Source organism: Pristiophorus japonicus, chromosome 15, assembly GCF_044704955.1.
Source record: "Pristiophorus japonicus isolate sPriJap1 chromosome 15, sPriJap1.hap1, whole genome shotgun sequence".
NCBI classification, from domain to species: domain Eukaryota; kingdom Metazoa; phylum Chordata; class Chondrichthyes; family Pristiophoridae; genus Pristiophorus; species Pristiophorus japonicus.
This window is the reverse complement of record NC_091991.1, coordinates 125,926,825-125,953,689: the sequence shown is the minus strand read 5'-3', so window position 1 is coordinate 125,953,689 and position 26,865 is coordinate 125,926,825. Positions and strand designations below refer to the sequence as shown.

Genomic DNA, 26,865 nt, shown 5'->3' with positions numbered 1-26,865 from the left:
CAGTGAATACAGGCCCAGTCGATCCAGTCTCTTCTCATATGTCAGTCCTGTCATCCCGGGAATCAGTCCCGTGAACCTTCGCTGCACTCCCTCAATAGCAAGAACGTAAAACAGACAATTTCCACAGTGTGAACATTAACAGTAATGTCTGACAAATAAGTTTGGGCACAAAGTCTCATGCCCCATTGATATCTAAAATGCACTGTTCATTCAAAATAAGCAAATCAGTCACTAAACTTTGTAACAGCAGCACGTTTATAGAAAGAGCATAAATTTGACCCCAGTGCTATTTGGTCACCATTCATGATCAAGTGCTCACCACCACCCTCTGCATTGAAGTTTCCCTGTTGTGTTGTGAGGAAGAAGAATTGATAAGTCCACAGATTAATTTTTCTCCTATACATGATTTCCTTTTCAAAAATCACGCAGCATCATCTTTTTTGTCAGGGGGTGGCTCATCCCGTGGCTTATCCCGTGGCTCATCCCGTGGCTTATCCCGTGGCTCATCCTGTGGCTCATCCCGTGGCTTATCCTGTGGCTCATCCCGTGGCTTATCCCGTGGTTCATCCCGTGGCTTATCCCGTGGCTCATCATGTGGCTTATCCTGTGGCTCATCACGTTTAAACACCGATTTCGCTGACAGACTTTTTAGCTTGTCCCTCCACGGCATCCGCCTAAAAGCACACAAGTAAAAACACTTCAGTATTTATAACTATTACAGTAAATAAATACTTTTGACTATTAGTGATTTAATTGTACTATTTATTTTGCACCACTGTATATACCTGTAATAGCAATACAAATCAATTACAATGAACAAAATATTACTCAAACTGTTGTAGCAACATAACGTAAAACAAAAATATCTTTTTAACTTGCTTATTGCTTCAGCAACTTCAGGGGAAGCTTCAACAAGGCTGAAGTATTCCAACTGGATTACCAACATCACCAACCAGTCCATAGGGGTGCTCAAGCAACGGTTCCACTGCCATGACCATGCAGTAGGAGCCTTCCAGAACTCACCAAAGTGGTGTCACAATTCGTGGTTGGCTGCTGCGTCCTCCACAGCATTAGGGGGTAGCCCTTACCACCACGGGTTCTGTGACCTCCTCAGGAGGAGGAGGGAGTGGGAGGAGGAAGGGAGGAGGCAGCTTGCATATCCACGTTCCGGATGGGCTGTTCATGAGAGCATTATCAGAGTCCAGTTTCCTTGAATGAAACCCCATTGCTCAACACTTCCCCACCTTACCATTCCTGTGTTATGGAACATCACAACATCCTATTGGGCACAAAGCTGAAATGAAAGCCACCACAAAACAAACATTCCAAACCACATTTATAAATCAATTAATCAATCCAATATTATATAGCAAGGTCAACTAATCACCCTTGTGCATTCCTTAATGCCAGTCTTCTGTGTGCCTTTGCATGTCCTGGTGCTCCTACACAGTGCTACCCCAGTGGCTGCAGCATGGCTGGTGGAAGGCTGCTGACTTTCAGTGGAGACGGCAGATGGCCTTGCAGAATGACCTCGAGCAGCTCTGGGCCTGGAAGACCTGGCTGTAGACTGCACCACTTCGGCATGGGCGGCAGCAGTCTGGGATGGCTGGCTGACAGGCAACAGCAAGGACACTGGCGGAGTGGGAGGACAAATGCTGTCATCCTGAGAGAGCACAGCAGGTTTGTGTTCCATGGAGCCACTGCCACTCCCCCGGGGTGGTGCCTCAGCAATCCGAGTAATCTGTTGGAGGACAAGTTGCTGGACTGCTGTGACACCTTGCAAGCCCCTTTCCACACTGGTAAACACAGCTATGCTGGCAGCAGTTTGAGCTTGCATGACTTCCGTATAACTGCAGTATTCAGACGTTGGGTCACATCCACTTGTACTGCAATAGAACTTGAGAGATTGCTTATCAGACCCTGCACCATGCTTGGGTCCACAAGTGCTCTAATGGAGTTGAAAATCACTTCCATTGGGAAATCATGGGCTCCAAGCTCTGCGTGAAGCCCTGCGGAAGGTTGGAACCAGTCCCCACCGTGCTCCTTGACAGAGTCGACAAGCTCTCTGGCAGGCCTGCCAATGCACTAAGTATTTATGTGTGCATACCCATCCCCTTTCTTTTGAAGGCCACCCCCTCGATGTCCTCATCTAAGACCATTGCAGCAGAACCCGTGTGCGCCCTCACATTCCAGGGAGCTGGCACCTGCGCTACCCTTTCCCCCTGTCCTGGCTGCAGGTCTGTTATGCTTGGGGACTCACCATGTGCCGATCCCGCCTCTATACTAAAGTACGTGCAGTGCCAGTTTCTGAGCTGGTGCCTGAGAGTGAGAGATCAAGTGATGGTGTCTCTTATCGATCACTCTCTGTAAAGTCCTTACTCTGCAGCATGAAACCACACGAGGCACATTCTGCGGACAAGCTCACCCTGTGACCTCAACTCTTTATTCACAGCACTCCACAAGTGATGACCCTGCGTGGGACTTCCCTTTATATACCTGGGAAATCAGGTAAGGAGTGTCTCCCACAAGTTCACCCCTCGTGGTCAAGGTGTGCATCTAGATTGAGTGTATACAGTAATATAGTGGTGTTACATTGTGGTTGCATACATGACAACTTGGACTTAAAATGTTGGGGGTATGATTAAGAAGTTTTCAGATTGCACTAAAATAGGCCAATTGGAAGAAAGCTGTAGACTGCAGGAAGATATCAATGGACTGGTCAGGTGGGCAGAACAGTGGCAAATGGAATTCAATCCGAATAAGTGAGGTAATTCATTTGGGGAGGTCGTCCAATAAGGCAAGGGAATACACATTAAATGGTACAACACTGAAAAGTGTAGATATTGTGTGTATACAGTAATACAGTGGTGTTACATTGTGGTTACATACATGACATCACCTTTCCCCCCCCCCCCCCCAAAGTCTTGTTAGGATTATAGGTTTAGTCTTTCAGGTGGTCTACGCTCCCTCATGGAGCGCCGCAGTTGGGGCTCTGGTTGTTGGACACTGACGTGTCTGTCACCAGTGGTGATTCCGGCCTGTCCGGGCTGACCGCAGGGACTGTGCATTTTTCTGATTGCTCTTGTTGCTCGTTCACTGGCGGTGGTGCGAGCTCCATCTCATGGTCTTCTTCAGGTTCCTTCATGTCGATGCTGAACCTTTTTTTTACTTGGTCCAGATGCTTACGGCATATCTGACCATTGTTGAGTTTTACACGAGGGCCCTATTCCCCTTTGTCAATACAGTACCCTCAAGCCATTTGGGCCCCATGGCGTGATTGAGGACAAATACAGGATAATTTATTTCTATACATCTCCCTCTCGAATTGCGGTCATGGTACTCGTTTTGTGACTTGCGCTTGCCCTCAGCTATGTCGGTTAGGACTGGGTGAATGAGGGACAACCGGGTTTTCGGTGTCCGTTTCATAAGTAGCTCTGCGGGCGGGACTCCTGTGAGCGAGTGCGGTTGGGATCTATAGGCCAGCAGGAGGCGCGATAGGCGGCATTGTAGGGAGGGTCCTTGAATCCTGAGCATACCTTGCTTAATGATTTGGACCGCACGTTCCGCCTGGCCATTGGAGGCCGGCTTGAACGGCGCAGTCCTGACGAGGTTGATGCCATTGCCCGACATGAACTCCCGGAATTCGTGGCTTATGAAGCATGGGCCATTATCACTAACCAGGATGTCCGGCAAGCCAGGGGTTGCAAAGATCGCACGTAGGCTTTCCACAGTGGTGGATGACTTGCATGAATTCAGAATGATGCACTCGATCCATTTCGAGTATGCATCTACCACAATAAGGAATATCTTTCCCATGAACGGGCCCGGGTAGTCAACATGAATGCGTGACCATGGCCTGGTGGGCCAGGGCCACGTCTGAGCGGGGCCCCCCTGGGGGCTTTACCCAGCTGGGCACACCTCGTGCACCTGCGAACAGAGTGTTCCAGGTCTGAATCAATTCCAGGCCACCAAACGTGTGACCGGGCAATGGCCTTCATCAGCACAATGCCTGGGTGCTTGCTGTGGAGTTCCCTGATGAATACCTCCCTGCCCTTCTGGGGCATAACTACCCGGCTGCCCCATAGTAGGCAGTCGGCTTGGATGGAGAGCTCATCCATCCACCTGTGGAACGGTCTGACCTCCTCAGGACATGCTCCGTGTGCGGGCACCCAATTCCCAATTAGGACACATTTCTTAATCAGGGATAGCAGGGAATCTCTGTTTGTCCAGATTTTGATCTGGTGGGCTGAGATGGGAAAGCCTGTGCTGTCAAAGGCATCAACAGCCATGACCATCTCAGCGCTTTGCTCCGCTGCACCCTCAGTGGTGGCCAGTGGAAGCCTGCTGAGCGCGTCAGCGCAATTTTCCGTGCTGGGCCGGTGCCAGATGGAGTAGTCATAAGCAGCCAGCGTGAGAGCCCATCGCTGTATACGGGCTGATGCGTTGGCATTGACAGCCTTGCTGTCTGACAACTGGGATGTTAATGGCTTGTGGTCCGTCTCTAATTCAAACTTCCTACCAAAGAGGTACTGATGCATTTTTTTTACACCATAGACACATGCTTCTTTCTCGACCATCCCATATCCCCGTTCTGCTTGAGAGAGCGAACCTAGAGGCAGAAGCCACAGGTTGTAGTTGACCCTCAGCATTGCCCTGCTGCAACATGCACCCAACCCCATAGGACGATGCATCACGTCAGAACCAATTTTTTTACAGGGTTCGTACAGGGTCAACAACTTGTTTGAACAAAGTAGGTTTCGCGCCCAATCAAAAGCCCGTTCCTGACAGTCCCCCCAAAACCAATCGGAACCCTTATGCAGGAGCACATGTAGCGGCTCCAAAAACGTGCTCAAGTTCGGCAGAAAGTTCCCGAAATAGTTCAACCGTCCCAGAAATGAACGCAACTCCGATGTGTTGCAGGGCCTGGGTGCTTGTCGAATCGCCTCTGCTTTGGATCCGGTAGGCCGAATCCCATCTGCAGCAATCCTCCGGCCCAGAAACTCAACCTCAGGAGCTAAAAACACATATTTAGACTTCTTGAGTCGCAGGCATACCCGGTCCAGTCAGTGTAGCACCTCCTCCAGGTTGTGGAGGTGTTCCTTGGTGTCTCGACCCATGATGAGGATGTCGTCCTGGAATACGATCGTTCCAGGAATGGATTTAAGCAGGCTTTCCATGTTTCGTTGAAAAATCGCGGCCGCTGATCGAATGCCAAATGGGCACCTGTAATAAATGAACAGTCCCTTGTGCGTGGTGATGTTGGTTAGTAGTTTAGATTCGTCAGCCAGTTCCTGGGTCATATCGGCTGAAGTGTGGTCCAACTTGGTGAACAGCTTGCTGCCTGCCAGCGTGGCGAAAAGGTCCTCCGCTCTCGGGAGCGGGTATTGATCTTGTAGGGACACCCAATTGATGGTGGCCTTGTAGTTGCCGCAGATCCTGATAGAGCCATCCGCTTTTAGGACGGGAACGATGGGGCTCGCCCAGTTGCTGAATTCAACAGGCGAGATGGTGCCCTCTCTCAACAGCCGGTCCAATTCGCTCTCGAATTTTTCCCACATCACATACGGCACCGCTTTGGCTTTGTGGTGCACTGGCCTGGCGTCCAGGGTGATGTGTATCACTATTTTGGTGCCTTTGAAAGTCCCGACGCCAGGTTGGAATAGTGAATCGAATTGTTGTAGGACTTGTGAGCACGAACTTCGCTCCACAGATGACATTGCGTGAACATCCCCCCATTTCCAGTTCATCTCGGCTAGCCAGCTCCTCCCCAACAGTGCGGGACCATTACCCGGGAGAATCCAGAGCGGCAGCCGATTCACTAGCCCGTTGTGTGTGACCGCCAACATTGCACTGCCTAGCACCGTGTAAGTCCGTAATTGTGTCTCAATATGTGCTAATTTGGGTCTACTGGCTTTAACTGGCCATAGCTTCTCAAATTGCTGAACGCCCATGAGTGACTGGCTGGCCCCAGTGTCCAGCTCCATGCGTACAGGGATACCGTTTAATAAAACCCTCATCATCATTGGTGGCATTTTGGTGTATGAACTGTTCGCCGCATGGACCCGCTGAACTTCGGCGTCCATCGATTTGCCCCAAAAGTCATCCTGCCTCAAAGGACCCTCTTCTGGTCCCTCTGCCTCATATATTAGTCTGGTTGCAGGCTTCCTGCACGTTCGAGCTAAAGGGCCACTGAGATTGCAGTTTATGCAGACAAACTATTGAAATCTGCAAGATCTGGCTGAGTGTTTTCCCCCACACCTCCAGCATGAGTTGAAGTTTCCATTGTTGGGGACAAAGGGACTATGGCCAGGAATTCCACGCTGACTGTCCCTTTGACTGCTCTTAAGTACCCTATTAGTGGGTGTCGGCCCCATCCCGGACCGCATTGTCCACTGTGATGGCATGAATGTCCGTTCAGCCTGCCATTGTCTCTGTTGGAGTCCTACTTTGGTGTCTATTGCTGCCTGGAGAATGTCGGACTGCCGCTGGCAGCCTGCGGGGCTCTGAGTCGCATTGATGATGTTGACTCCCTGATTCCTCACCGCGTTAGAGGCAGAATTGCTCGCGTATATTATTTTCGTCTCTTCCTCCTCCGCCATGAAAGTCTGAGCAAACACCGCCGCTTCCAAGGTCAAATCCTTGGTCTCAATTAATTAGTGGAAAATTCCCGCACGACCAATGCCCACGATAAAGAAGTCCCTTAGCATCTCCCCCCTGCAGGAGTTTGTGAACTTACAGAGGCTGGCCAAACGCCGGAGGTCCGCTACGAAATCCGGTATGCTCTGTCCTTCACGACGTCGGTGGGTGTAGAATCTGTGTCGGGCCATATGTATGCTACTCGCCGGTTTGAAGTGCTCCCCGATCAGTTTGCTAAGTTCTTCAAAGGTTTTGTCCGAAGACTTTTCAGCTGCTACTAAGTCCTTCATGAGCATGTAAGTCTTTGGTCCTCAGCTGGTCAAAAGATGAGCTTGTCGGCCGCTGCATCCCCCAGCCATTCTTTCGTAACGAAGCTTTGCTGAAGGCTCTCGACAAAATCGTCCCAGTCTTTCCCAACACAGTACTGTTCCTCTGCACTACCAGTGGCCATTCTCGTGGGTCGTGAGTTCCCGTTTCTCGTCGTCAATGTAAAGTCCTTACCCTACAGCATGAAATCACATGAGGCACATTCTGGGGACACGGTCACTCTGTGACCTCAACTCTTTATTCACAGCACTCCACAAGTGATGACCCTGCGTGGGATCTCCCTTTATATACCTGGGAGATCAGGTAAGGAGTGTCTCCCACAAGTTCACCCCTTGTGGTCAAGGTGTGCATCCAGGTTGTGTGTATACAGCAATACAGTGGTGTTACATTGTGGTTACATACATGACACTCTCCATTTCTCTTCCTGCACTGGCTGGGAAGCTTGGAGTTCTCAGGTGAGGGAGGGGGGAAGCACTATCACTATCAGCATCTTGTAAGTGAGAAGAGATTGTGGGATGAGGGGGAAGTAGGATTAGATAAAAACATATCATCTTCAATGGGTTCAACCTCACCGATCGCCATGGCCTCAGTGACAAGGTTGTGAGCCACCTTGGCCTGCAAGAGCAAGGAAAGTGTGTGTGTGTGGTGCAATGTGTCATGGTTAAATAGCTGGCAGTGTGAGCAAGATGCGAGATGTGGGTTTGAGGTTTGCAGCAGTGGTAAGTGTTGGGTGAGGTGAAGCTATGAATGTGAGGTATGATTCGTGATTGATAGAGATTATTGGTAGATGAGTGATGGAGGTGTGGTGCATTGGGCACTTGGTAGGAGACGGCTTTTGAAGATGCATTCACAGACCTTAACCACTTTTGTGAGGTCATTAAACTACTTCCTAGGATCCAGGTCCTAGGGGCAAGTCTGCTGGCAGTGACCGCTTCAGCTATCTGCTCCCACTGCTTTCCTTCTGTGAGTCTGCAAGGCCTCCAGGCCACCTGCGGGTAATGGACCCCGTCTCCTCCATTCTACCCCCTGCACTAAGGCCTCTAGTGCTGCACAGAAAACCCAGGTGCCTTTTCTCTGTCCTGTTGAGCCATAACAGAGTGACCATTGCCTTGATGACCAGTTTACTGAGGTGCTGAATGCAGAATGCACCACTCCTTTTAGAGGTGCAGACCACGTTTAAAAGTGGAGGTTAGCTTTAAATAGAGATAGCCTCGCATAAACTTCGGCCCCTGCTGAGTGCTCAGCCACTCGGCAGCATTCCCCACGCTGGGCTGCATGGATCAGTAATGATTATTTGCAGCACGAATGTCATGTACTGCCTGCATTACTTTCAACGGGCGTGGACCGATTGTGCATCATGATCCCCTTGCCCGTTTTCAAGCCTAATCGAATGTTTAGTCCTTAAGGTGATAGAAACAATTCAAATTAAAATGGGAAACATGATGCATTGTCTCCTGGGGGTTTTGCTTTAGATTCCTCCTAGGAACATCTATTGAACAGCTATTCCCACGATTTACAGAATGCATGTTAGAAACAGATTAAACCTCCACCAAATGAGTTATACCTGTAGTTATGATTGTGATAGAAACTTTTACAACGAGAGAAAATAATGTATTCTTTACACACTTCAAGCAAGCTAAATTTGATTTGATAGTTTCTAGTCATAGAATATTGTAGGAAAGAACTGATGTAATACACGAGAAATAAAGCAGAAAGCAAAGTGGACTGAATCCTGCAGTAACACTCCAACAGAAAAAATGATTATAAAAATCATTATAAAAACCAGAAATTAGTCAAAATCATCTGTAGTAATTTTGCCTTTTTTTGCAACATCCAAATACTTCATTACCTTTAATCCAGTCTATCTTGGGATAGTTAAGGTCACCCATTAGTATTGCCCTTTTGTTTTTAGGGGAAATCATAATTTGCTGGAATTCTTTGAGGATGTAACGAACAGGGTGGATAAAGGGGAACCAATGGTGTGGTGTATTTGGACTTCCAGAAGGCATTTGACAAGGTGCCACATAAAAGGTTACTGCACAAGATAAAAGTTCACGGGGTTGGGGGTAATATATTAGCATTGGCTAACAACAGAAAACAGAGAGTCGGAATAAATGGTTCATTCTCTGGTTGGCAACCAGTACCTAGTGGGATGCCACAGGGATCAGTGCTGGGACCCAAACTATTTACAATCGATATTAACGACTTGGAAGAAGGGACTGAGTGTAACTTAGCCAAGTTTGCTGACGATACAAAGATGGGAGGGAAAGCAATGTGTGAGGACACAAAAAAATCTGCAAAAGGACATAGACAGGCAAAAATTTGGCAGATTGAGTATAATGTTGGAAAGTGTGAGGTCATGCACTTTGGCAGAAAAAAAATCAAAGAGCAAGTTATTATTTAAATGGAGAAAGATTGCAAAGTGCTGCAGTGCAGCGGGACCTGGGGGTACATGTGCATGAAACACAAAGGATAATATGCAGGTACAGCAAGTGATCAGGAAGGCCAATGGAATCTTAGCCTTTATTGCAAAAGGGATGGAGCATAAAAGCAGGGAAGTCTTGTTACAGCTGTACAGGATATTAGTGAGGCCACACCTGGAATACTGCGTGCAGTTTTGGTTTCCATATTTACGAAAGGATATACTTGCTTTGGAGGCATTTCAGAGAAGGTTCACTAGGTTGATTCCTGGGATGAGGGGGTTGACTTATGAGGAAAGGTTAAGTAGGTTGGGCCTCTACTCATTGGAATTCAGAAAAATGAGAGGCGATCTTATTGAAACGTATAAGATTATGGGGGGGCTTGACAAGGTGGATCCAGAGAGGATGTTTCCACTGGTGGGGGAGTCTAGAATGAGAGGGCATAATCTTAGAATAAGGAGCCGCCCATTTAAAGCAGAGATGAGGAGAAATTTCTTCTCTGAGGGTTGTAAATCTGTGGAATTGCTGCCTCAGAAGCTGTGGAAGCTGGGACATTGAATACATTTAAGACAGAAATAGACAGTTTCTTAAATGATAAGGGGATATATGGGGAGCGGGCAAGGAAGTGGAGCTGAGTCCATTATCAGATCAGCCATGATCTTATTGAATGGTGGAGCAGGCTCAAGAGGCCATAAGACCTACTCCTGTTACTATTTCTTATGTTCTTATACATCAGACATCTATCTCATCACCATTGTTTTACAGGCCTGTAATGCACAATAAGAATTGTGCCAGTTCCCTTCCTATTGCTCAAGTCTATCCATATAGATTCTTTCTTAACACAACCCTCTAGGCATCCTTACCTTTTAGCACGGTGATAAAAATCCTTTACCAACACTGGTATCACCCTCCTCTGAACCTTTTCCCTCCCTATATCTCCTGAAAATGTTATCAAGGTTATTGGGTTCCTATCCGAGGCCATGTCTCCATGATAGTATTGTATCATATCCTCCATAGTTATTAATGCTTCCAACCTTCCAATTTTAATTTGATTGCTTTGTGTATTCACATGTATATCATTCAATCGTGACTCCAATTTTTTGGAACATTGAGCCTTATTCTTTTAACTAATTTTCTCATTTATTTTTTGGTGTCCCTTGCCCATCTAAAACAGTGTCCCTGAGTTTGAGGTCCTGATGACGGTGAACTGGCAGCGTTCCCCCAAAAGAGCCAGCAATCAGTGAAATCTCTCAAATCATGGAAACTCTCAAAAGCTTTGGCTCTCTCGTAGTAATTACACTGTTAAATTCGCCACGAAAAGTTAGACCCAAAGGGTTAGGTGTAACTGGGGTTTTAACAGCGTATTCACTGAAAACAAATGGTAAGGTCCTGAAAAACTAATTTTAGTTTTGTGCAGTGTCAAATTTATTCATTTTAATAAAATTTTAAAATTTTAAGAAATTAAAAAAAAATTACATTTATTTTTATCCCAAGTTTTCCTTTTCCCCAAGAGAGAATCCCAATCTTTATTTTGCTCTCTCTAACATTGAAAAAAAATTAGAATTTAAAACTTACCCACTGTTCGGTGTCTGTGAGAATTCTGCGTTTTGATTGGCTACTTAGACCTCTTGTTGACATCACAGAAGCTCGCACAAGGGGATCCCGATTATACTCTGTTGATTTGAATTACACATCGAAAAACCCGAACTTCTCGATACAGAGATCGCAAGATATTTGCGCGAAGCTTACTTCGGGGCCAGCGTCAAATGCATTCGCTTTGCCGTTGACCGCAAATTCCAGGACAATATTTTTATCTCACTACATCGCTTAATTTTTCTCTTTAGTCTTAAACCTAGACTTTGAATGTGAATCCTTCTCTCCTGCAACAGTTCTACAATCAAGTGTTTACCTTCTTAATAATCCTCTCCTTAACCTGACCAACGTGTGATGTAGGAAACAATCCGGACATTACCACTTGAGGTAATGGGGCAGAAATCACGACCTCCCCGGCCCGTACGAAGTGTCTACGGACCCGGGAAGGTATCGGAAAAGCCGGTTTTCAGCAAGCAATGCATATGCACTGAAAACTGGCTTTTCCGATCAGATCCGCTATATCTCCACATCCAGGACATCCGCAGGATTGTGCTATTTACCCATATCTTGCCCAGCGGATGTCCTGAAAACTCTTGTGCCTGATAAAAGCAGATGCATAGCCTACTTTTACAGGTGTAAGAGCATTAAAACATACAAAAACATAAAATAAAATGTAGCAAACACATTTTATCATTAAAAACCCTGCCCACTATGGTAAGTTTATTTAAAATCATAATTAAAAAAACTTTTTAAAAAATCAGATTTTTTTTTTGTAAGACATTAATAACTTTAATTTAAATGAATCTTAAATATGTAGTGTATAGCTTCTATTTTTTAATTAATGTTTTGGGTGTTGGGGGGGGTTTCTCATTCATAATAATGGGAACTCCAACTTACGGAATTCCCATTATTATGAATGAGAAAATATTGTACCTTGATTGGCTGCCCAGAGCCATGTGACTCCAGCTCCAGCTTACGGATGTCCCGCCGTGCACGCGCTGCAGTGCACAGGGAGTGAAGGCCTCAGGACCGGGATCTCGAGTGGGCGCAGTAGGAATAGGTAAGTGCGCATTTTCTTTCTGTTTCTCAGTCATTTGCCCTCAGGAAGACCTCGATAGGGATTTCTAGGTCCTTGTTTTTTTAACCTAGTGCCTAACTCCTCAAACTCCCTCTGCAAGAAATCAAACATACTTATTTCTGTGTTTGATTCCAAATGGCCAACAAATTTTGGCTCCCTCTCACCCATTCAGTGAAGTCTTTCACCCTGGTACCAGAGAGGCAGCATATTATTCAGGACTTCCGGTCACAATTGCAATAAAGATTTAATACATTCTGACTATAGAATCTCTCACTCCCACCACTCTAGTTTTCTTGTAGTTATATGCTACTCACTTCCTTTTGTCTATAATCGTGGCACATTATGATTATCCAGGAACATTCAGCAGAAATTACACTTGACATTTTTTCTAATAAATTCCTTACGAAAGAAAACTGGTCAAATGACCTGCTAGCACTTTTCTTTCAGTATATTATTCCACAGATATAGGCCCCAAGTTTCCACATGATTTGCTCTTGATTTTTAGGAGCAACTGGTGTAGAACGGAGTATCTTAGAAATCGGAATTCTCATCATTTAGTTTGCTCCAGTTCTAGTCAGTTAGAACAGTTTCACTTTGGAACAGAATTTTTTTTTTCAAAAGGTGGCATGTCCGGCCACTTACGCCTGTTTTCAAAGTTTCATCAGTGAAAACGTACTCCAAACTAACTTAGAATGGCGTAAGTGAAGATTTTTATACGCTCGAAAAAACCTTGTCTACACTTTAGAAAATTAGGCGTAGGTTACAAATCAGGCGTAGGGAATGGTGGGGGGGGTTGTTTAAAGGGAAGTTTACAAACATTAAACACTTCAGTTTTACAAATAAAGAGCCATCATCAATAATAAATGATAAATACATCAATAAATCAACCAATAAATCAATCAAAAAAAATTAAGAAGAAATAATTTTTAAAAAATCAATAAATAAAACATTTTCTACTTACCGACTGCAGCACCGGGAGCCCTCCAACAGCATGCTGGGATGCCCCCATCAGTGTGTCTCTGTCAGTGTCTCTATCTCTCTGTCTGTCTGTCTGTGTCTCTCATTCTCTGTCTGTCAGTGTCTGTGTTTCTGACAGCGAGAGGAGGGGGGTAGAGGGAGAGAGGGGGGGAGCAGAGAGAGGGAAGGGGGAGGGATGGGGGAGAAGGGGGAGGGATGGGGGAGAAGGGGAGGGATGGGGGAGAACGGGGAGGGATGGGGGAGAACGGGGAGGGATGGGGGGAGAAGGGGGAGGGATGGGGGGAGAAGGGGGAGGGATGGGGGGGGAAGGAGATTGGGGGGAGAAGGAGATTTGGGGGGGGAGAAGGAGATTTGGGGGGGGAGAAGGAGATTTGAGGGGGGGAGAAGGAGATTTGAGGGGGGGAGAAGGAGATTGGGGGGGGTAACAGTGTGTCGATATTTGATGTCTCCAAGATAAGAGGAGACTAATTGATGTCCTGTTACTGACTGCTCCATTTTTGATCCGGGCCCAGGAGGGGCGAGGTTCATGGCCCAGGAGCAGCACGGGCCTGCCACACTGCGATCTATGGACAGTAGAAGCATGAATTCATTCCTTTTTGGTGTGGAAGTGGGTCATCCTCAATACGAGGGACTGCCTAATACTATACTATACCTGTGGAATAATACTCTGAAAGAAAGATGTTATAAAGTCCTGTGACCAGTTTTCTTGAAAGAACGTCAAGTGTAATCTCTGCTGCATGTTCCGGGATAGTCATAATGTACCATGATTATAGACAATTCTTTTAAAATCTGTTTCACGTAACATAAAAGCAATCACTGAAAAGACATGTTGTGGGAGAGGTGCTTCTATAAGGGGAAAAGGGAGTGAATTGACCACAGGATTTATAGCAAATGTCAGTTGTCTGCAGGTAAAGCAAGTATATACAAGGGAAAAATGAAACTTCAGCCAAGTAGCACGATACGAAATCAATATTATTTTCAGTTTAGTGAAACAAATTGAAAACATAGCCATCTGCAACCTCTATCAGAAAAAGAAAGGTTCACATTAGTTGTTGTCTGTAATTAACATATGCATGAACCACACACAGAGTATATCAATAGTGCCCTAATAAGTGCAACATCCAAAAATATCTAAAGATGTATTTCCTGTGCAATGAAACTGTGATGAACTTTGAACTGTAGACAGTATTCAGCCAGAAAACAAGTCAGTTCTCCTGCTACAATAACGTAGGCCTTAGCAAACCGACTGCTTTGTTACAGCCTTCATTAGTTAAAGGACAGATAATGTTAGAACACATCTTTACATTCATCTGCCAAGACATTTTTACTAACACAGCTTTGTTATTCTTGTCAACCTCCTTCATACCTCATGGCTTGAGGTACGCTCCATCTGTTAATCGCTTTGTTCTCAGTAGTATCAGGTTCTTTAACAAACAGCTGACTGTCTGTAGGTGTGTCGTTTTCTTGTTCCAGCTTTTCTTTGGTCTTTAGCTTAATTAGGTCATCCCTTAGACTTTTAATTTTTGCACTGCACTGATGAATAGGTGGTAAAATAAAGAGATAGAAATTAAAACAAAAAGGAAAGAAAAGAAAATTGATGGAGATATGAATGGTCAAAGAGGAAGACAAGAAACGAGACATTAGAAATACTGTAAAAGGATAAACAACATTGTTTGAAACCTGAGGTTAAGCAAACTATTTAAACAAGGATTTTTATCCACATTAAAGCCAACAACGAATTCCCAATCTTATCTATTGTTGGTAATCCTTTTAGTGAATCTGTAATATCAGGCAAGTTCATCCCTTTAGTAAAACATAAGTAACCAGGATATGTCACTATTATGACTGTAATGCATTTATGAATGACTCCACGAGGCAATGTGTTGTACTCAAACTGTAGTGACCTTGGTCCTTTATTCGTAACTCCAGACTGAGGCACAAGCATGGTGGGCAGCCTTTTATACTGGGCCCTGCACACCTATGCAGGTGACCCTCAGGTGGACAGCCTCTGCCACAGGCGCAGGAAACCCCGGTCTCCACCAGTTGCACCCTCTAGTGGTGCCAGCATAGTATATACACAGTGTAAACCTTATTGATAGTCCATCAGGTAAACAAGTCTCCATCTTATGCAACTATACAGTGGCTACACAGAGAGTATATCTATAGTCTGAATATATAACAGCCACAATAGTGTGATTTTCTTTAATATGGTGGAACTGTTGCAGCTCTGTAAACCTATTTATGTTAGTCTCACTATTGAGAACTTTTATGATCTTTAATTTTCACTGTATAGGTTACTCTTACTGTTACAAAGGTAAACTAACTAAATGCATCTGTCATCATAAATTTAAATGAATGGAAACATCAACTCTAAATTCAGATTCATATAATTTATTCTTAAAACACTTAAGACACACAATTTATGTCCTGGTTATGAAGGATAATTTTTTAAACCATCAATCCTGTATATTTTTGAGCTTTGTCAAGATGTTACCATTTTCATTTAAAATGCAGAAGACCACTGTTTTCAGAAACCATTCAAAAAGGATGTTGTAACAAAAGGGAAATATAACAAGCATATTTTATAGAATTTCTCAGTGAGCAGGGAAATCATAAACAGTGGGGCCCAGCACTTTGTCTTGGGCGGTGACTGCACTGGAACTGAATATCAGGTGCTGAGTATTATGGGTGGACGATCCGATACTGGCCATTTGGCGCCCGAGCTGACTTTCTGGCCCTGTATATTATACAAGAAATAGTGGTGTGTCAGAGAGAGATTTATAGCGATTGTGAAAAATTATGAAAAGCCATACTAAATAAAAATCGTATTTCATCTTTATCTGCAAGCTAAAATAAATGACTTGTCTGATATTTTACAAAATATACCTGGATATCTTTTTTATTAACGTATAGCATTTTCGTTATGTTGATCTCCCATTGTGCTGCTTATGAGAGAGAAAAATGTTTTAAGCACATTTGTATCTCTGTTCCTGTAATTGTCTTTTCACTGGATGCTTTGGATCTTCGAGGACATAAGAATGGCGACAAAAAAAATTAAAAATAAAGTGAAATCTTTCCAAGCTAAAAAAATTAACAGGAATGAAATCTTGAAAAATGCCTTATAATGGTGAGAAATGTTCCCTGTTGACGAATAATAAAACATTTCAAGAAGCCTGCCACAACAGGTTAGTACAACAATTTGCAGTTATAGAGTGCCTTCAACATAGACAACATTCGAAGGTACTTCACAGAAAGGGAAGAAAAGAGAATGTATAAAAGTGAGCCATGGTTGAAGAGTATGGACAGGTGACCCAGAAGCTTAGTCAAAAAGATGAGTTTTGAGCAGATTTCTAAAGATATAGAGAGAAGTGAAGTGGGGGAGGAGTTTATGCAGGGAATGTGAGGGAATAGGATCAAGGCAGCTGAAGGCTCTGTAACCATTGGTGGGGAGAATGAAAAAAAGGTCAGTCAGAGGACCGAAGCTCGCAGAGATAGGAATGGGTGTGGGCATGGAGGGATTTGAAGGTGAGGACAAGGATTTTAAATTCAATGTGCTGGAGATGTAGGTCAGTGAGCACAAGAGTGTTGGACAGGTGAATATTATTGCGGGACAGGATATGAGGCAGCTGATTTTGGACAAAATGGAGTTTATGGAGGGTGGACGATGGAAAGCTGGCAAGAAGGTACTCAGTAATGGCTTCTGAGGTTTCTGGAGTCTTGGGAAGGCTAACAAATATGTAACTAAAACACCGTCACCCTGAAGTTGTTTTGTGATGTTTTCCACGGTAATATCGTTGTTATTTCCTAGTTGGTTAACTAGTTGAGAATGATGCTCAATGAGCATGCAAGAAAATGGCATGCAGTTTGAAGCAAATGGCTCATTGGAAAGAGGCACTCATAGGCAACCAATCGGGTGACTCAAAAGTGACACTCAATTTCTTAAAATATAGACTGAAATTTAATGTCCAGGAGAGTCAGAACAGTAGGTAGACCACGAGGATTCAAACTCACTGAGTTCAAAACTTTTAAACTCCACATACCAGGACTCATCTTTGAGAACCTGCATGATGGTAACATGGTTAATAAATTACTATAAATATTTTCTCTCCAATGCTAACAAAAGCACTAACTTCATGCACGTGTGAGGATGACCAGAGTTCATAGTAGCAGCCCTTTCTTTCAGTTTCACGCTTTTGTTCATAAGGTACACTCCAACATAAACCAAATGTAATCTGAGCTGAAAATCTAAATAGTGATCTTTTACAGAGTCCAGCTTGTATCTACTAAACTGCTAGCAGCTCTGAGAATTCCAGACAAATATTATTTTTTTATAAACGTTTTTGCTCATATACTGGAATGCAGAAGCACTTCATTGCACAGTAATAAAGCTACTCAAATATAAACAGGAGCTATTATTTTAATATCAACCCATTAAACTAAAATACTTAAAAACTATTTTCAACTATACAAAAATGTAAACATTAATGATCAATCAGGAACTGCTAATATTTCAATTACTGTTTTTCTTTTCTAAAAAATAACTTTAAATGTTTACTTTCACTTCAGAAGCACGAGGTCCACACATTCATATTGAATGTGAAACTCAAAACAACAAAAAGGCACCTCAGATTGGCTGAAAACCTTTTTTTATAAAGCTAATTGAGATGTCGATATATAAAAAAAGACTGTGGCTGGTGGAAATCTGAAATAGAAACAGAAAATACTGGAAATATCAGGCAGCATCTGTGGAGAGAGAAACAGAGTTAATGTTTCAGGTCCACCCATGATACAGGGTATTGGTGAGGCCACACCTGGAGTACTGCATACAGTTTTGGTCTCCATATTTAAGGAAGGATATACTTGCATTGGAGGCTGTTCAGAGAAGGTTCACTAGGTTGATTCCAGAGATGAGGGGATTGACTTATGAAGATAGTTTGAGTAGATTGGGTCTATACACATTGGAGTTCTGAAGCATGAGAGGTCATCTTATTGAAACATAAGATAATGAAGGGTTTCGACAAGGTAGATGCAGAGAAGATATTTACACTCATAGGGGAAACTAAAACTAGGGGACATAATCTCAGAAAAATGGGCTGCCCACTTAAAACTGAGATGAGGAGGAATTTCTTCTCAGAGTTGTAAATCGATGGAATTCTCTGCCCAAGAGAGCTGTGGAGGCTGGGCCATTGAATATATTTAAGGCAGATATGGACATATTTTTGAGCGATAAGGGAATAAAGGGTTATGGGGTGCAGGCAGGGAAGCGGAGCTGAGTCCATGATCAGATCAGCCATGATCTTATTGAATGGCAGAGCAGGCTCGAGGGGCCAAATGGGCTACTCCAGCTCCTATTTCTTATGTTCTTATGATTACAGATATCTCGAAGATATTTAGTGTACATAGGTGAGTGATGGGGGTGAATTGAGGAGTGGCTGAGGCTAGTGGTGCAGTTGGTAGGATATGAAATTTGAAGATGCATTCACTGACTCTGACCACTCGTGTGAGGTCATTGAACTTCTTGCACCACTGCATCCACATCCTCAGGACTAGACTCCTGGCATTGACCTCCATGGTTATCTGCTCCCACTGCCTTTTGACCCTACGTCTGGAGGTTCTCCTGCCACTGCGCAGCCCCCCACCCCGCCCCTTGCGGACACAGGACATCTCTCCTCCAAGACCTCTAATGCAGCATTGAAAATCCTCGGGGCCCGTTTTCACCCATGCTGTGCTATTTTTCACTATTTCCCAGGTTCACTTCTTGCATGACTCCCAGCACCTGCTCCAACCACAATGCACCTCCTCTTTAAGACGTGCTAGGAAGTTATAATTTGGGTCCCCTGCTGATGCGTGCAGCCAATGAACTGCATGGTGAGCACTAGCTGCACACAGAAATCATGCTAATGAGCAGGCAGCACGAAGATGGCATGCTGCCTGCATTTCAAACAATGGACATGAGTCTATCATGCATCAGGATCCCTGCTCCCATTTTTGGGGGCTATCCAATTTAATCCCCCACAGAGTTTAAGTCAAGTTAGTCTACTCACTGATGTGGGGAAGTTAAGAATATGTATTATTTATATTATTATGCAAGAAAATTGTATTGATTGAATTAAGTAAGTCTCACCATAACTGCTGAGCTTATGCTCATTTGCTGTGAAATATAGCAGTTTAAAAATTTATATCTGGCCTTATTTTACGAAGTGTTTTCTTGATCCACCTTTTAAATGATTGGAGAGGCCCATGTGAGGGCATTTGTTAAAAAAACAGTTCAGATCACAAGAGTATCTTGGAGTATGCTCTCGTATAATTAGATACTGGACAGGATGGGTACATTCCTAAGCACAAGACAGTCAGACCTTTAGTGGAAGTGACTGCTTCTGTCTTCATGAAGGAAGACAAAATTAACCTTCCGGGAATACTAGGGGACCTAGCGAGAAGGAGGAACTGAAGGAAATCCTTATTAGTCAGGAAATTGTGTTAGGGAAATTGATGGGATTGAAGGCTGATAAATCCACAGGGCCTGATACACAATATTCCAGGTGAGGCCTCTCCAAGGCCCTGTACAAATGCAGTAAGACCTCCCTGCTCCTATACTCAAATCCCCTAGCTATGAGGGCCAACATACCATTTGCCTTCTTCACCGCCTGCTGTACCTGCATGCCAACTTTCAATGACTGATGTACCATGACACCCAGGTCTCGTTGCACCTCCCCTTTTCCTAAGCCATTCAGATAATATTCTGCTTTCGTGTTTTTGCCCCCAAAGCGGATAACCTCATATTTATCCACATTATACTGCATCTGCCATGCATTTGCCCACTTACCTAACCTGTCCAAGTCACCCTGCAACCTCTTAGCATCCTCCTCACAGCTCACACTGCCACCCAGTTTAGTATTATCTGCAAACTTGGAGATATTACACTCAATTCCTTCATCTAAATTATTAATGTATATTGTAAAGAGCTGGGGTCCCAGCGCTGAGCCCTGCGGCACTCCACTAGTCACTGCCTGCCATTCTGAAAAGGACCCGTTTATCCCGACTCTCTGCTTCCTGTCTTCCAACCAGTTCTCTATCCATGTCAGTACATTACCCCCAATACCATGTGCTTTAACTTTGCACACCAATCTCTTGTGTGGGACCTTGTCAAAAGCCTTTTGAAAGTCCAAATACATCACATCCACTGGTTTCACAATAATATGCTTAAATTCAACCATGAAATTGTCTTTAAATGCCTTTATTAACTTGAAGGCCTCACCCTCTCTTAAAAGCCTAGGATTAGACTTAATTTATTTGCCCAGTGCTGTGTCTCTGAGCTGAATTTGGATCGTGCAGTCTGAATACGTGCAATGTGTCTAATTTGCCAGGATAAGAACATAACAGAAGAATTGGGAGCAGGTGTAGGCCATACGGACCTTTGAGCCTGCTCTGCCATTCAGTAAGATCATGGCTGATCTTTGACCTCAACTCCATTTCCCCGCCCAGCCCCCTATATCCCTTGATTCCCTTAGAGTCCAAAAATCTATCTCAGCCTTGAATATACTCAACGACTCAGCATCCACAGCCCTGTGGGTAGAGAATTCCAAAGATTCCCAACCCTCTTGAGTAAAGAAATTCCTTCTCGTCTCAGTCTTAAATGGCCGACCACTTATCCTAAGTCTATGCCCCCTAGTTCTAGACTCTCCAGCCAGGGGAAACAACTCTCAGCATCTAGCCTGTCAATCCCCCTCAGAATCTTTTGTGTTTCAATGAGATCACCTCTCATTCTTCTAAACTCCAGAGCGTATATGCCCAATCTACTCAATCTCTCCTCATACGACAACCCTCTCATTCCAGGAATCAATCTAATGAACCTTTATTGCCAAAACTGTGCACAGTACTCCAGGTGTGGTGTCACCAAAGCCCTGTACATTTGTAGTAAGACTTATTCTTGCACTCTGATCTCCATGAAATAAAGGCCAACATACTATTTGCCTTCCTAATTGCTTGCTGTACCTGCATGCTAACTTTCTGTGTTTTCTGTACGAGGACACCTAAATCTCGCCATTTAAAAAGTATTCTGTTTTCCTATTCTTCCTACCAAAGCGAATAACCTCATGTTTCCTCACATTATACTCCATCTGCCACTTTATTGCCCACTCACTTAACCTATCTATATCCCTTTGCAGGCTTGGTGTCCTGCTCACCAAGCTTACCTTCCCACCTAGGTTTGTATCGTCAGCAAACATGGATACATTGCACTCGGTCTCTTCATCTAAGTCAGTAATATAGATTATAAATAACTGAGGCCCCAGCACTGATCCTTGCGGCACCCCACTAGTTACAGCCTGGCAACCAGAAAATGAACCGTTTATCCCTATTCTCTGTTTATTGTCCATTAACCAATCCTTTATCCGTGCTAATATATTATCCCCAACCTCATGGGCCCTTCTCTTGGGTAGCAACCTTTTATGTGGCACCTTATCGAAGGCCTTCTGGAAATCCAAATATACTACATCCACTGGTTCCCCTTTATCTTCCCTGCTCTTTGCATCTTTAAAAAACTCTAATAAATTTGTTAAACACTATTTCCCTTTCATAAATCCATATTGACTCTGCCCAGTCATATTATGATTTTCTAAGTGTCCCTTTACCACCTCCTTAATAATGGATTGCAGCATTTTCCTGACGACTGATGCCAGGATAACTGTTTTCTCTCTCACTCATTTCTTGAAGAACGGGGTTACATTTGCTACCTCCCAATCTGCTGGGACCATTCTAGAATCTAAGGAATTTTGGAAGATCACAACCAATGCATCCAATATCTCTGCAACCACCTCTTTTATAACCCTAGGATGTAGGCCATCACGTCGATGGGATATGTCGGCTTTTAGTCATATTAGTTTCTGAAGTACTTTTCTCTGTTGATATTAATTACTTTAAGTTCTTCACCCTTATTAGCCCCTTGGTTCCCCAATATTTTTGTATGCTCTTTGTGTCTTCTACTGTGAAGACAGATAAAAAATATTTGTTTAAAGTCTCTGCCATTTCCTTATTCCCTATTATAATTTCTCGTGTCTCAGCCTCTAAAGGACCAATAATTACTTTTGCTACTTTTTTTACATACTTGTAGAAGCTCTTACAATCTGTTTTTATATTTATTGCTAGTTTACTCTTGTATTCTATTTTCTCCCTTTTTATCAATTTTTTGGTCATCCTTTACTGGTTTTTAAAGCTCTCAAAATCCTCAGGCTTACTACTATTCTTTGCAACATTATAAGCCTCATCTTTTAATCTAATGCTATCCTTAACTTCTTCAGTTAGTCACGGATGGATCAATTTTACGGTGGAGTTTTTATTCCTCAATGGAATGTATATTCGTTGACAATTTTGGAATATTTCTTTAACTGTTTGCCAATAGCATTTAGGCAGTTGATCTGGGATGGAGAGTGCTGCATGAGAAGTGGTATCAGCATTGATGATCAGCATTGACCAGCAACTACAGCGCAGTCAGTTTAACCTCGGTAGTGGGGGAAGCTTTTAGAAACAATAATCATGGACAAAGTTAAGTCACTTGGACAAGTGTGGATTAATTAAGGAAAGCCAGCACGGATTTGTTAAAGGCACTTTTTAAAGCGAGCCTGCACTGCTTAAAAGCTAGCCTGTACCTCTTAAAGCGGAGGTGCATTATGGCTGGAGCATGTGCTGGGAGTCGTGCAGGAAGTGAATCTGACCTGGGAAATAGTGAAAAATGGCACAACATGGGTGAGAGCGGGCGCCAAAGTTTTTTGATTCTGCACTGGAGGTCTTGGAGGAGGTGGAAAGGAGGAAAGATGTTCTGTTTAACTAACTTGATTGAGTTTTTTGATGAGGTAACAGAGAGGGTTGATGAAGACAATGTGGTTGACATAGTGTATATAGATTTCCAAAGGGCATTTGATAAAGTGCCACATAATAGGCTTGCCATTAAAGTTGAAGTCCAGGGAATAAAAGGGACAGTGGCAGCATGGATACAAAATTGGTCAAGTGACAGGAAACAGAGAGCAGTGGTGAACGGTTGTTTTTCAGATTGGAGGAAGGTACACAGTGGTATTCCCCAGGGGTCAGTACTAGGACCAGTGCTTTTCTTGATCTATATTAATGACTTGGACTTGGGAGTGTAAGGTACAATTTCAAAATTTGCAGATGACACAAAACTTGGAAGTATAGTGAACAGTGAGGAGGATAATAATGGACTTCAAGAAGTCATAGACAGGCTGGTGAAATGGGCGGAGACATAGCAGGTTAAATTTAAGGCAGAAAAGTGTGAAGTGATACATTTTGGCAGGAAGAACAAGGAGAGAAACATAGAAAATAGGTGCAGGAATAGGCCATTCGGCCCTTCGAGCCTGCACCACCATTCAATAAGATCATGGCTGATCATTCACCTCCGTACCCCTTTCCTGCTTTCTCTCCATACCCCTTGATCCCTTTAGCCGTAAGGGCCATATCTAACTCCCTCCTCAATATATCCAATGAACTGGCATCAACAACTCTGCTGCAGAGAATTCCACAGGTTAACAACTCTCTGAGTGAAGTTTCTCCTCATCTCAGTCCTAAATGGCTTACCCCTTATCCTTAGACTGTGTCCCCTGGTTCTGGACTTCCTCAACATTGGGAACATTCTTCCTGCATCTAACCTGTCCAGTCCCGTCAGAATTTTATATATGTTTCTATGAGATCCCCTCTCATCCTTCTAAACTCCAGTAAATACAGGCCCAGTCGATCCAGTCTCTCCTCGTATGTCAGTCCAACCTTCCCGGGAATCAGTCTGGTGAACCTTCGCTGCACTCCCTCAATAGCAAGAATGTCCTTCCTCAGATTAGGAGACCAAAACTGTACACAATATTCCAGGTGTGGCCTCACCAAGGCCCTGTACAACTGTAGCAACACCTTCCTGCCCCTGTACTCAAATCCCTTCGCTATGAAGGCCAACATGCCATTTGCTTTCTTAACCGCCTGCTGTACCTGCATGCCAACCTTCAATGACTGATGTACCATGACACCCAGGTCTCGTTGCACCTCCCCTTTTCCGAATCTGCCGCTATTCTGATAATATACTGCCTTCGTGTTTTTGGCACCAAAGTGGATAACCTCACATTTATCCACATTATACTGCATCTGCCATGCATTTGCCCACTCACCCAACCTGCAGCCTCTTAGCATCCTCCACACAGCTCACACCGCCCCCCAGCTTAGTATTATCTGCAAACTTGGAGATATTACACTCAATTCCTTCATTTAAATTATTAATGTATATTGTAAATAGCTGGGGTCCCAGCACTGAGCCCTGCAGCACTCCACTAGTCACTGCCTGCCATTCTGAAAAGGACCCGTTTATCCTGACTCTCTGCTTCCTGTCTGCCAACCAGTTCTTTATCCACATCAGTACATTCCTCAATACCATGTGCTTTAATTTTGCATACCAATCTCTTGTGTGGGACCTTGTCAAAAGCCTTTTGAAAGTCCAAATACACGACATCCACTGGTTCTCCCTTGTCCACTCTACTAGTTACATCCTCAAAAAATTCCAGAAGATTTGTCAAGCATGATTTCCCTTTCATAAATCCATGCTGACTTGGACCGATCCTGTCACTGCTTTCCAAATGCGCTGCTATTTCATCTTTAATAACTGATTCCAACATTTTCCCCACTACTGATGTCAGGCTAACCAGTCTATAATTACCTGTTTTCTCTCTCCCTCCTTTTTTAAAAAGGGGTGTTACATTAGCTACCGTCCAGTCCATAGGGACTGATCCACAGTCGATAGACTGTTGGAAAATGATCACCAATACATCCACTATTTCTAGGGCCACTTCCTTAAGTACTCTGGGATGCAGACGATCAGGCCCTAGGGCTTTATCGGCCTTCAATCCCATCAATTTCCCAAACACAATTTCCCACCTAATAAGGATATCCTTCAGTTCCTCCTTCTCACTAGACCCTCGGTCCCCTAGTACTTCCGGAAGGCTACTTGTGTCTTCCTTCGTGAAGACAGAACCAAAGTATTTGTTCAACAGGTCTGCCATTTCTTTGTTCCCCATTATAAATTCACCTGAATCTGATTGCAAGGGACCTACTTTTGTCTTCACTAATCTTTTTCTCTTCACATATCTATAGAAGCTTTTGCAGTCAGTTTTTATGTTCCCGGCAAGCTTCCTCTCATACTCTTTTTTTCCCCCTCCTAATTAAACCCTATATCCTCCTCTGCTGAATTCTAAATTTTTCCCAGTCCTCAGGTTTGCTGCTTTTTCTGGCCAATTTATATGCCTCTTCCTTTGATTTAACACTATCCTTAATTTCCCTTGTTAGCCACGGTTGAGCCACCTTCCCCATTTTATTTTTACTCCAAACAGGGATGTACAATTGTTGAAGTTCATCCATGTGATAGAAACATAGAAACATAGAAAATAGATGCAGGAGTAGGCCATTCGGCCCTTCGAGCCTGCACCGCCATTCAATGGGTTCATGGCTGAACATGCAACTTCAGTACCCCATTCCTGCTTTCTCGCCATACCCCTTGATCCCCCTAGTAGTAAGGACTACATCTAACTCCTTTTTAAATATATTTACTGAATTGGCCTCAACAACTTTCTGTGGTAGAGAATTCCACAGGTTCACCACTCTCTGGGTGAAGAAGTTTCTCCTCATCTCGGTCCTAAATGGCTTACCCCTTATCCTTAGACTGTGCCCCCTGGTTCTGGACTACCCCAACATTGGGAACAATGTTCCTGCATCTAACCTGTCTAAACCCGTCAGAATTTTAAACGTTTCTATGAGATCCCCTCTCATTCTTCTGAACTCCAGTGAATACAAGCCCAGTTGATCCAGACTTTCATCAGTCTGGTGAACCTTTGCTGCACTCCCTCAATAGCAAGAATGTCCTTCCTCAAGTTAGGAGACCAAAACTGTACACAATACTCCAGGTGTGGCCTCACCAAGGCCCTGTACAACTGTAGTAACACCTCCCTGCCCCTGTACTCAAATCCCCTTGCTATGAAGGCCAACATGCCATTTGCTTTCTTAACTGCCTGCTGTACTTGCATGCCAACCTTCAATGACTGATGTACCATGACACCCAGGTCTCGTTGCACCTCCCCTTTTCCTAATCTGTCATCATTCAGATAATAGTCTGTCTCTCTGTTTTTACCACCAAAATGGATAACCTCACATTTATCTACATTATACTTCATCTGCCATGCATTTGCCCACTCACCTAACCTATCCAAGTCACTCTGCAGCCTCATAGCATCCTCCTCGCAGCTCACACTGCCACCCAACTTAGTGTCATCCGCAAATTTGGAGATACTACATTTAATCCCCTCGTCTAAATCATTAATGTACAATGTAAACAGCTGGGGCCCCAGGACAGAACCTTGCGGTACTCCACTAGTCACTGCCTGCCATTCTGAAAAGTACCCATTTATTTCTACTCTTTGCTTCCTGTCTGTCAACCAGTTCTCAATCCACGTCAGCACACTACACCCAATCCCATGTGCTTTAACTTTGCACATTAATCTCTTGTGTGGGACCTTGTCGAAAGCCTTCTGAAAGTCCAAATACACCACATCAACTGGTTCCCCCTTGTCCACTCCACTGGAAACATCCTCAAAAAATTCCAGAAGATTTCTCAAGCATGATTTCCCTTTCACAAATCTATGCTGACTTGGACCTATCCTAATGCGCTGCTACGATATCCTTAATAATTGATTCCATCATTTTACCCACTACCGATGTCAGGCTGACCGGTCTATAATTCCCTGTTTTCTCTCTCCCTCCTTTTTTCAAAAGTGGGGTTACATTGGCTATCCTCCACTC

At 44.0% G+C, this 26,865-nt stretch overlaps 1 protein-coding gene across 1 annotated transcript in view; it reads right to left on the bottom strand.

The window, feature by feature from the left end:
- Window positions 1-234: 234 nt before the first annotated feature.
- LOC139225857 (coiled-coil domain-containing protein 154-like) overlaps window positions 235-26,865 on the bottom strand; it is a 194,915-nt gene continuing 168,284 nt past the window's right edge. The window contains exons 13-14 of the mRNA XM_070856711.1: window positions 14,399-14,565; window positions 235-674 (exon numbers count right to left, since the gene is read on the bottom strand). Of these exons, the coding sequence (XP_070712812.1) occupies window positions 422-674; window positions 14,399-14,565 (420 nt within the window). The 3' untranslated portion in view covers window positions 235-421. The remainder of the gene's footprint in view (window positions 675-14,398; window positions 14,566-26,865) is intronic.